The following is a 12,415-nucleotide window of genomic DNA, read 5'->3' on the forward strand; positions in this document are numbered from 1 at the left end:
TCAGTTGGTGGGTGACCAGGCACTAGAAGGAATCACTGCCCTATTTGTCCTACATGGCCTAATACTCATAGACATATATATATATGTCTATGCTAATACTGGCCTAGGCCAGGAGGAGCGGAAGTCGACTGAGTGGGAGGGGTCACCAGGAACACCAAGCGGATAATCTGCTGTGAGCTAGTGGAAGTAAACATGCGGTTTACAGCTAAGAAGATTTAACTATATTTTCATGAACAGGACCAACATGGAACTTACCGCACTGCATAAAGAAATGCCACTAATCCAGGCAGTGAGGTGATTTCAGGTCATGGATGGCAACACAATAAATTATTGAGAATAATGAGAATATTGAGAATAAGTGTCCTGATTTCCATACTAAATTGAATTTCAGTATTACAAGACATGCATCATACACCAATCTGTTAGCTCTTAGAAACAATCGCCTACAGTACAAAATTATAGTCACAATAATACATTATTTGGATTTCCCATCTATTTTTGAGCCTTTGTTTATATAACACACAAACAGACAGAATCGACAAAAGAAATGACAAGGGACAAGCAAATTCAATCAAATATTTATACTCATACAATGCTACAGACACAGAACATAAATAATATCCATAGAGTCATGAAATCACAAGCAGTGTGCAAGTCTGTGGCATGTCCACAGTTACTATGTGTGTGAATTCTGCCATTACAGTAGACAGCCCTTAAGGCTTCCACTGCTAAAAATGAATCGCCTGTATGCTTAATGAAACCATTATTCTACTTTTCAGCAGTGACAATACAAAAACTCATCATTTAACATTTCTGGCCAAACTGAATAATTCTAATATGTTAGCAAAATGAATTCATTACTGTAACAGAATTTACAGGTTTTGAATATTTAAAAAAATGCTCAGCTTGAAACTACTCATCGCAACTGGCAGTTCACTACTGACATGTTTGTCACTCAGCACTAACTGTGGATCGTTGAGTTGTTCAAACTCTTCAAATGAATCACAAACAAGCTATCCTTTCTGGTCCCCATACAAGGCATCCATTAGCATTTTTCTTCTTCGTTAAAGAATATTTAAAATCATTTCCGACATGCTGTAGTGAGCAAAAGGTCTTTAAAGTTTCTTGGTAAAAAGGCTCAATTTGGCAAAAAGTTCCAATTTTCTTTTGCCCATTTTCATCTGGTTGTTATTCGTCGTGCCCAAATGCTGTGCGACACTGAAAATAAATACAATAAATAAACAAATAATGATACGTATCAAAAATATATTCTAAAATGTCCGCCTTATCAATGAAAACAAAAACATAAAATAAAATCAACATTATAAAATGTACATAATATTATTAGATCATGATTAAGTTGTATCAGGGATCCTCTTACCATACACAAAATATTTGACTATTCAGTAGTGACTGAGTAGTGACACGTACTGCTGGCAAGACATTCTATTGTCAAAATCACATCAGTATTCTGTTTACCCACAATTCCTCCAAGCCACACCCACACACTTATGGTATGGAAAAACCCGTCACCACACAGAGAGGCCTGTACTCCAGGAAGGATCAGCCAATTCCAGCATGGAAGCTCTGCCGAGCCCCTTGCCAAAGCATCCTTCACAAGTCTCCCTCAGGGAGTCACCACATGAGGGGCTGTAAAAAATCTTTTAAATTGAGAGCAGCATTTTTTGAGGTTCATGATTTCTTTTTCCAGTTTTTTATGAACCAGCCGCTGGCATTCACATCCAGTTTGAGCAGGTCCATGAGCCACTGGTCTTTCTGGGCACCCTCCATGAACTCAGACAATGAAATCTGACCTGGAAAAAAGAGAAAAAGTGTGACAAAATATTCCATCATGCGTTAAAACACAGTTTCATTGTATTAGAGTGAAACAATGAATAAAGAAGATTTCTATATCTATTTCTACACAGCCTGGAGCCAAAATAAGTTACACTGTAAAGCATATTGATATCACTTAGCATTCATAGCACAAATAAACAGGATTATTCTCTAACTGTAATGTAATAATAGGGAAACTGGAAATATGGCTGATACACTGTATGTCACTGCTTGACACTGTACAATCTTCTATCAATCTTTCAAATCTTTGGGGACTTTATTTTGACACAAGGGTCACAGTTTTCATTCCACAAAATGGCCGCCGTGTCAAAGCCATAGAGAACGAAGAATGTCATCCCACAGAAAGTGCAGCAGGCATGTCACAAGGCATGAAATCACCATCGCTAATCCGCAATCTGTTGACAGTCTTTCTCAGTACTGACACAGTGCCATCTACTGGAAATGAAAGGCCTCACAAGTGTCATTTAATTAAAACACTCCTGTCCTGATCAATTAACAGTTCCACCATGACAATACAAAATAAACATCACAGAAGTAGAAGGTACAAAAAGACAGAAGGCACATTAAACTGAAACAATATTAACCCTTTGAAGAGTAGGCTTTTTCAAATGTTATGTAAGAAGTTGTGTAAGCCACTCTGGATAAGAGTGTCTGCTAAATGCCTGTAATGTAATGTAAAATTCTAAGTCAGTGTTCTACAACTCCATTGATTCCAATCACCAGAAGTTAAGCCCAGTTCAGATCAAAGATTCGCAATGAGACGAAACGGTTTTAGAATGTTGCAGTGAAAATTGCAGAGGTGTGAACTGGTTAGTTGCAGAGCGTCTGAAGCCATTGCCTGGGGTCTCAAAAGACCCACCCTGTCAAATCGCCAAGTGCAGTTTTAGAACGTTCACAATCAGACGTCTTGGAATTTTGCAAGTTGCATCCAGTCTCGTTGCACATCATTGATCTGAACTGGCCATTATACCAGCATTAGAATGTTAATTAAGAACATTCTAACCACATACACTCACCAGCCACTTTATTAGGTATGCTTTTCTAGTATCGGGTAGATCCCCCTTTTGCTGGAACCAGGTGCTGGAACCATTCCTTAGGGATGATGGTCCATGCTGACTTGATAGAATCACGCAGTTCTGGCAGATATTTCAGACACACATTCATGACCTCCAGTTCCACCACATTCCAAAGGTGCTCTATTGAATAGAGATCTGAACTGTGCAGTCCATTGGAGTTAACTGGAGCCACTGTCATATTTGTGGAAACCTGCCTGAGATGTGTGCTTTGTGACATGGCACATTATCCTGCTGTTAGTATCCATTTGAAAAAGGGTAGACTGTGGTCATAAACGCAACGCACAGTCAGAAACGGTGCTTAGGGGCAAAATGTGGGCTAAGAAAACCTTCCCCACACCTTTACACACCTGCCAGTAGCCTGCATGATTGACACAAGGCAGGATGGATCCATGGGTTCATGCTGTTTAGGCTAAATTCTGACCCTGCCCTCTGCATGTTGCAGCAGAAATCGAGATTTTTCAGACCAGGAGGTGTTTTGCCAGTCTTCCAGCGTCCAGTTTTTCCTGTTCTTAGCTGATAGGAGAGGAGAATGGCACAGTATCCTGCTGCACACCACTGTTGTAAACTGCTGTTGTTTGAGCGTTTATGGCCTTTATTATGTTTGCTTGAACAAGTCCGCCCATTCCACTGTGACCTCTGTCATTAACAAGGCGCTTTCAGTCACAGAACTGTTTATCGCACCATCCTCTGTAAACTCTAAAGCCTGTAGAGTGTGAAAATCCCAGGAGAGCAGCTGTTTCTGAAATGCTGGAACCACCACGTCTGGCACCAGCAATCATACCGCGGTCAAAGTCGCTTAGATCATGCGCCTTGCCCATTGAAATGTTTGGTCGAACAAAAAACTAAACCTCTTCACCATGTCTGCATGCTTTATAAACTGAGTCGCAGCCACATGATTCCCTGTTTGGAGGACCAAGCTATTTGCGGTAGCACAAATAGGTGTTGTAATGAGAACTAAATTTCCAACTCAAATACCATATTTAAAATATATGTTAAAAATAGTTTTAATAAGCCAGCATATATCAGATAATTAAATCAGATCAGTTTGTACAATTTCTTAGTTTCTTGTATGACACTATTAATTACATGCTGTTTCTGTCCATGAGGCAAAAGCAAATCACTACCACTAATTTGCTATGTCTTCATGGGTCTGCTGCATTAAAAATGTGTCAAAACAGACAGCTCCCTACCAGCTTGCATATGCAGCATTCTTGCAAATGTCATGTAGAACTGGCACACTACATGGCCAAAAGTATGCGGACACCTGACATCCAACATCTCATCCAAAATTTACGGGCATTGATATGGAGTTGGTCCATCCTTTGCTGCACTCTTCTGGGAAGGCTTTATGCTAGTTGTTGGAGCATTGCTACAAGGATTTGCTGCCATTCAGCCAGAAGAGCATTAGTGAGATTGGGCACTGATTGGGCGATTAGGCCTGGCTGGTCAAGTTCTCCCACACCGTTCTAAAAAAAAAAACACTTTATTGTATGGACTTCGCTGTGTGCCCAGGGGCATTGTCATGCTGAAATAGGATAAATAAGGGCCTTCCCCAAACTGTTGGGGAAGCACAGAATTGTCTAGAATGTCATTGTATACTGTAGCATTAAGATTTGCCTTCAATGGAACTAAGGGGGCCTAAACTAAACCATGAAAAACAGCCCCAGGCCAAGGGGTGATCAGATACATTTGGTCATATATTGTATCTACATGACCTGAACCACCCTGTCACCATTAAGTGTGCTGGCCTATTTTTCTCCAATATGTTTGTGGTTATTGTGCTATTCTGTTATGCATCTTGATTGCCTTTTAAGGGGTCAGAGAACATTTTCCAGTTTTTAACAAACTGGCTAAATTGGCGCTTTTTGGATTTAAATAATTCTCTCAGTAAAAATGTCCACTGTAAAACACTGAGCAATAATAAAGGCTGATTTGAAGTTAAAAATAATAATCCACTATAACCACTGGAGCCAAATACATTGATGTCATGTGACTGCTGTTGCTAGGTGACACTGAGATCTTCAGATGAAACATGAAAGGAGTGGAGCTGGTGGGTGACATTATAAGAAACGCTGTAGGGTTTTAGTATTTAAGGGGAGAAAATATTCATTCGCTTTATGAATGCCTGCCTTTGTGAAAGTGTGTTGCGATGAACTGTTAAGCGTCTCACTTGTCCTGACAATTCACTGAAAGACTACCATACTGGTGTTTGTTTGAGCATACGATCCATTTGGCGTTAATCTCCCATGACCCTTAAAATCAACACACACCTAGCATGCACATAGTGCATAAAGGCCATGTGCAGTGACTTTTTATTTAAAGTGTGCAGTTAGCCAAAACATGAATATTTACTTTTTTACGGATTTGTAATTATAAGTAATATTTATTTTTAAATAAAGTGTATAACAGAATTTTGATTACTAAACAGTGCACACTAAACGTGTGCACTGTTGATTAACCAATCAAAGGTATGTGTGTTTTGTGGGCAGCTAATTAAAATTCAATTGTATTGTAAAATGTAAATGCTTATTCAAGCAACATGGCCGCCAAATGACCATACTAAATTATATTACACTATATGACACTATAAGAATTTCTCAGTATTCAAGATTTAAAATTTAAAAAAAAATCTAAACTGAATTAAATAAGTTTCAATATCAAGGTATTTATTTTCTTTGGCTCTAAGTAGAAAAAAATATATTTGATTGCACAGTCTTAAAAAATCCCTAAGAGCAACCTAACCCTGCATCATATTACCAACCTAGTGCAATAACGCTAGATCAGAATGACAGATACTGTCCATTAGATGGATAGATGGACCATGGTAGAGTTACACCATGTGTTTAAGAGCACTTGTATTGGCAGCTTAAGTATGTTTTCCATTAGAGAATGCTGTCATACAATCTAAACATGCTGTAAAAACTTTAATTGGAAACCCACCATCCTTATTTTTGTCGACAAGTTCAAAGATTCTGTCGCAAACTTCAGCTGGAGTCATGTTGGTGTCTGTCTGCTTTATTTTATAAATGATCTGGAAATGCAAGAAAGAAGAGGACATTTTCAGTTGGTATATTTCTAGACATTGCTTAATTAAATTGAAGTACTTCAAGAATATATTCATTTCACATAGTTAATAATTTAAGATAACTGAGAAAGAAAATATAGTATTCATAAACAAAAATGTACTTAAAATTGAGCAAGTAAATGATTGTGAGGATGTAGAGATGACTAATATGGTAATATATAAACTTAATGGAAAGTTGCATATACTGGCAGCAACAGGGGCACTGTCATACTGATTCATTTTCAGAAACATTTTACATTTATCCAGGGAACTCTTAAGATTCATTTTAAGCACCTACCGATATATACATGTTAATAACAGGGGTCAATTTTTATTTTTCCAGATCAATCTATTAACTTAATATATGTATAAACATTATTATAACTGATTTATAAAAAGCTTTAGAGCAGTGGTAACCAACCCTGTTCAATCGTGTAGTGTTTTCATTTCATTTGGCACACCTGACTCTACTAATTAGCAGCTCAACAAAATAAAACGTATTTCGATGAGGTGTGCTTTCTTATGGTTAGAGTGCAAAACCTACAGGAACAGGGTTGAGTACCACTGCTGTAGAGGAACACTCTATGAAAGTGCTCCAGGGCCTGGTCTGTAAGTACTTCGGAATTAATGTCTTCCTTTTGTGATTTTTAACTTGAAAACAAAAAGGCGAGCCAAGCCTATTTAATTGTACGTCACGCTTAAACCAAATGTCTTCCTCACGTACCCGTATAATGTGCTTTACTTCACTCCGGTCTAACCGTCCATTCCCGTCTCTGTCGTAGACTTTAAAAGACCACCGTAGTCGGTCCTCCAGTTTCCCCCGTAGTACAAGGTGCAGCGCAGCCACGTACTCCATGAAGTCTATCGCGTTGTCCTGCAGGTGTGCATTGACATGCAAAACAATGATCACATACTTTTTTCCGTGAGCAATAGGCTGACTTCTAATACGGTGTTCTCACCACGCAAGAGATGCCTATTTTTGTGCCAGTTAAATCAATAGCCTACAACCAATAGGGCTACATGAGGAGGTCTGACCCATTACGCGCGCGGTTCACTCGCAAAGAGTGCTGCTTTTATCTCTTCAGACTATACCTGGACTATCACCACTCTGCGAAGCGCTCCCAAACTGGGATCATTTTTATGACCTATGCCACACATCCTCCTGTGCCACTTTCATGTTACATGTAGTGCCATCCAGCACGTATACTGTACTTGATGTTGTAACTTGTCGTGCATCCTAGTTTGACTTACCATAGATAAGGTCGGAGAGTAATGTTTACTGTGTGAATTGGACTTAATGTGTTCATGGCTATGAACAACGGTTACAAAATGAGTATTGTACCTCATCGGACCTGTAGCCTACTTGTTCCAATGACCTGCACTTATTATACGTCGCTCTGGATAAAAGCGTCAGCCAAATACATGTAATGTAAATGTAATGTAATTTTACTATGTAGCAGCAGTTACTACGTAGCCTAACTAACTTGCTTGAGTGCTCACACTTCACTCAAATCCATGCTCTCGCGCCGCACCCCAATCTCGACCCCGTAGCCTACAGGATGTTCTGGCTGAGTTGTAGCCTATTAAAATGTTAATCTCTCGGTGCTGTAGGGTCAGAGACTGTAAAATGGCTATAGGAATGGGGTATGCCCTGCCAAGCCGTAGCTTGGCGGATGCTTTACCTGCCACCCCGTTTCAAAGGTAGTCCTGCGAACAGATGCGTTAATATTCATCCCTGTGATTTGTATAATTCAGCGTAACATGGAACAGAACCATGACAGACATTTCGTTAAAGCGCATGAAGGCGAATGTACTTTGTGATGTGCTAAGACGTGTATTAATTCGATTTTGTGAACTTCTTAGTTGAACACCACCAAGTTCATGCGAAAATAGTCCCATAGTTGTTTATAGGCTATGATACGACTGACCACACGAGAGTCGTAAACCTGTTTACATTTGAAAATCAATTGGGTATTAATACGGTAAGTCACATTCCTGCTTATAAAATGTGAACTTGGAACTCCATTTTCAAGCATCATTTGCAGTTAGTTAATTGGTACAGTTTAAGATGAATTATAACCTACAATCACACTGGTAAAACTCAAAACATTGAGAAACATACCCTGTTGGTATCAAATGAACGGAATATCGTCTCAATGTACAACGATTCCTCTTCTGACGTACTTTGTATCCCAAAGATTTTCCTGAACTCATGCAAATGTAAAGTGCCGCTGGGGCATACTTGCATGAAAGTCGCATACAGTTCTTGAATTTGTGACATGTCCACCTCTTGTTCGCCGCTTTCGGATTGCCCCATAGTCGTTTCACATTCTTTCTGGCGCAAACACAACGAATTCCCCGCATTTTTCTTTAAAACGACGCATTTGTAAAACGCCACCGCGTAGCATCTTCCTCACTGCTCCGGCTCCACGCAGCGAAGTGTACTGGCTCACTAATAGTGAACCGTATTGTACTAGAACGGACAACGCGATATTTTTAGAATCGTGGTGTCTAATCCGCTGACCTCGGATCACAGTTCGGCGCAGAAATAATTCCTCGCTGTGGCGAACTCTTGACCCTGCGGTCACATCTTCAAATGACGAGGGGATAAAACATTTTCAGGTTTTGTAGCCAGGATAAAAATAAGTGCAATGTTGTGCTCTAGATTTTAACCCGCTTGCACCGCCGTATTGTGAACATTTGTACTTTAAAGGGGACTCCTATAGACTATAGTAGCCTACATGGCTTCCCACCTCTCTCTGTCTGTTCAGTTTTCTCCCTGCACTCTTAGCATCTTTGTGGATTCATCTTTTTATGATTCTTTTCCTCCACCGAGTGGAGGCAAATGAGTGTGTATGCTTTTCATTTTTAACATCTGAAATCTCACATAGGCCTTCCTGTAATTAGCACCATCCAAAAAGACACTTAAAGTGTCCTCACGCAAGTTCTCCACTAATCCCTTTTTTCTTTCCACACACTCTTTCTCTCTCTTCCCCTCTCCTCACTCCCTTCCATCCAATTTTACGCATTTCCCTCCCATCCCTGGTCCCCATGCAGGGTGGCCCAGTGAACCATGTGACTCTGAACACAACACAGCAGTTACAGCCCAGCGGGTTTAAGTGCGATTATGTGTATAAAGTCTTTCAGAATAATTGCTCCTACTGCAGCTTCCTGCTCCGGAATCATTCTCGTGTGCCCTGCCCCGCAGCAGAGCGGGGCCCATACGGTTTTGAAGGCCCTAAAGATGAATGATCTTGTGGCCCCAAACTGGAATGTGGCTATGGCGCCTACAGTTGAACTGAGTGGCCCAGGGATGGCTGAGGCCCCAAACAAATGCACAGTGCTTACGCCACCTCTGCCCCCGCAGTGACTCTTGGTGTGTTTTTTCTGGAAGTCCCCTCCCTCAAGTCTATTTTTGCTGTGGCCGACCAATCTAATCCCTCCTTACATGCTCACAATAAGCCTGTTACATGTGCTGGTTAAGATAATATAGACAAATGAAGTCAGTGTGTTGGGTGATTATATGAATCCAATGCTTTTTAATCGAGCAAGTAGAGTGGTATTTGAGGTGAAACGCTGCAGAGATGTAAAGGAAGACACACTGAATGCTATAACCCTCGGGTTATAAATTTGCTCCAGTTTGTGTGTGTGTTTGTGTGTGCGATTGTGTGTTTTTGTGCTGCAGCGTTTCATTTCTTTCAATACTTTTCTCCTGGTTTTTACACAAGCACACACACACACACACACACACACAGACACACACACACATTGACACCAGGGCAGGAGTCCTCCAACATTAATGTTTAGAAATGACTGGCATTACTTCAAAGGAAAATGTTATTATTTTATTATATATGAATTAAAAAAGTAACAATGCATCTTTATTATTGTGGCTTAATGAACACTAAACCAGGGGATACTCAAGTCTCAAACCTGGCCCTCGTGTCCAGTAGCTCCGCCGGTTTTATTTACTATACGATAGGTAACTGATCGATTAATGTCACTGATTGGCCAGAGATTTAACTCACCTGGTGCTCCAGGTCTAAGTCTGCCCTGATACAAGGGGAAGAAGTATTGCTGGCCTTATGAGCCAGATCTGAGTATCCCTGCTTTAAACATACACACACACACACACACACACACACACGCACGCACACACACACACACACATACAAAATTATTACACAGCACAACCTTCACAAAGACCACCGCGAATATGTTCTGCACATTGTTTTACTTCATACTTTAGCTTTCCTGGTGGTTTAATGTTAAATTGGGGCCTGCAGACATGGCACTGGAGGGTCACAGGGCATGCTAGGTTTTATTTTCACCTTAAAATCAATAACTCAGGCCCGAAAAACCAAGTTTGAGTTGTCTGTGGAACTGGTTTAATTGGTCAATGAGACGCTATCATTCCAGCCAATGGAAACCCACCCATCCCTGGGCCACACTAACTACAGCTGTGCTTTGTTCTGTGGAGCTACTGGCCAATCAGCGGAGGCATGGTTTAGATTTCATATCACATCTGTAAACCAGAACGGCACACCCTAACAGGATGAACCATCCAGCTGCCCATTTCATAACAGTTTATCTGGTCGCTTGTCTTGAGAAGACATTTTATTTATGTATTTGTTTTGCTTTTCTTTGTTTTGTTTTTTTTTGTTGTTATTTTTTTGTTATGTGTCACAGGAATTGTTCCTGTCTTCTATCTTCTGCTTATGAATCGAAACCTATATATAATCTTGTGGAGTTCCATGCTCTATGATAAATTAAAGATCTGATCATAAGATTGACAAGATTTTATTCTTGGACCTCCAGTACACATTGTCACATTGGTCCACAATGGTCCTCCAGTGGTTTTGATACAGGAGTCAGTGGTGACCCGAGAAAAGGCCTTAAAAGACCTAAGTGTCTATATGCTCATCTTGTGAACCTTCAGTCGTATGGGGCAGTCATGTAACCCATTGCTGTCTCTGCTTGCTTTGCGATTGGCTGACCTGCATACTAGTTTGGGTAGTGTGCCACCCACTGGTTTGCTTGGTTATTGCAACACTACTGGTGTGCATTCTGTTCATTAAGTGTCAGTTTAAAGTTTTCTGCATGGAAGCACTTACTAACTAACTGAAAGAAGCACCAGAACCATTTTAATGGAAATTATGACATATTGTGATCACTCAAACACACTGAAGTCTAGATCTTCACTTTAAAATAATTTCTACTGATTACTCACTTTGAACTGCAAATGATAGGACTGTAAATATCATCACCTGCATGTTCCCTACATAACTAATATGCAGACTGCTTGCTCGGTTAAAATAACTTAAAAGTAAATAACAATTTACGTTAAATGGTATGCATGAATATCTCATTCCATATATTCAGCCCTGGTTACAAGAGTTGTTGGCCAAACTGCAGGTGCAGCCAACATCAATTCATCATCCATTATGTAATAATCTTGTTTCATCCCATTTATGTAATGCCACACAGTAAACAGTAATCACTCCTACTGTTAAAATCTTGTATTTCCTGCACTAACTGCTACCTTATGATGAGTTTTATATCAGATTGATTCTGTTTTTTAAAAATCCTGTGGATACTTGATATCATGCTTTGAGATCCTTTATCTCCTGATTTATTAATTGGATTTAGGAGCAGGTTTGGCAGTTTTGACTTACTTTTCCCCTGGCTATAAGCCACACCTACTTCATTGAGAAGTCTGTCGGCACAGCGCTTCAAATTAATAAGCGCTCACACTGAACACAGATGCATTAATAGCCATACCACTGTTGATTTTTCACTTCTAAAACCCAGATAAAATCTACAATCTACAAGACCATATTCTCTTTCGTGATTTTTAGTCAAAAGGCTGCACTCTGTTTCTACAATTTCAATACAGTAAAAAAAAAAAAAAAAAAAATGGTTAAAATGATTCTTCGCATATCATGAGTGTGACTGTACGTATTGTTGCCCCCTAATATCACCCCCACCACCCCCTTCCTTATAACGTCTGTTTAGACTTAACTAGGGCTTTGAGGCTCCTGTTACAACACAGTCAGCCAAACATGTCTTAGACGATGAAGAAGACAGGAAAGCACTCATGCAGAACACAGTGTGGATAAAATCACACACAGAGACAGAGGGCTTAGAGCCGGGCCTGTGCACTTGGAGAAGGGAAGGTGAAATGTCCACAGGATGTTGGTGTCTACACTGCATCACCTGACCTCACTCATTTCAACAATTGGAAAAATAATGGTAAAATCTGATGGAATCACACAGAACTTATCCTCTCTGCCCTTATAGTGATATGTCCTGCCCAGTGCCGACAAAAACCACATACTTCACTACCCACTGAAAATAAATAATAATGACAATTAATTTGCGAAAATGCAGGACGACGAATAACCATACGCGATTGAAT

At 40.1% G+C, this 12,415-nt stretch overlaps 1 protein-coding gene across 1 annotated transcript; it reads right to left on the reverse strand.

Annotated features, from left to right (window-relative positions):
• Positions 1-606: 606 nt before the first annotated feature.
• LOC118215516 (guanylyl cyclase-activating protein 2-like) lies at positions 607-8,465 on the reverse strand. The gene is made up of 4 exons (XM_035396410.1): positions 8,120-8,465; positions 6,722-6,871; positions 5,874-5,964; positions 607-1,814 (listed from the first exon to the last, which is right to left on the reverse strand). Exons 1-4 carry the CDS (start codon positions 8,312-8,314, stop codon positions 1,693-1,695), a joined length of 558 nt encoding a protein of 185 aa, XP_035252301.1. The 5' UTR covers positions 8,315-8,465; the 3' UTR covers positions 607-1,692.
• Between the last annotated feature and the right edge of the window lie 3,950 nt (positions 8,466-12,415).

Source organism: Anguilla anguilla, chromosome 16, assembly GCF_013347855.1.
Source record: "Anguilla anguilla isolate fAngAng1 chromosome 16, fAngAng1.pri, whole genome shotgun sequence".
Taxonomy (NCBI): Eukaryota; Metazoa; Chordata; class Actinopteri; order Anguilliformes; family Anguillidae; genus Anguilla; species Anguilla anguilla.

What these genes read in the sequence shown, in the direction of transcription:
- LOC118215516 (XM_035396410.1), bottom strand. Translation starts at nt 8,314, where the DNA reads ATGGGGCAATCCGAAAGCGGCGAACAAGAGGTGGACATGTCACAAATT. An exon ending in GTTCATTTGATACCAACAGG is followed by an intron (nt 6,872 to 8,119) that starts GTATGTTTCTCA and finishes GCACACCTGCAG; the next exon opens with GACAACGCGATAGACTTCAT. An exon ending in AAGTAAAGCACATTATACGG is followed by an intron (nt 5,965 to 6,721) that starts GTACGTGAGGAA and finishes TTGCATTTCCAG; the next exon opens with ATCATTTATAAAATAAAGCA.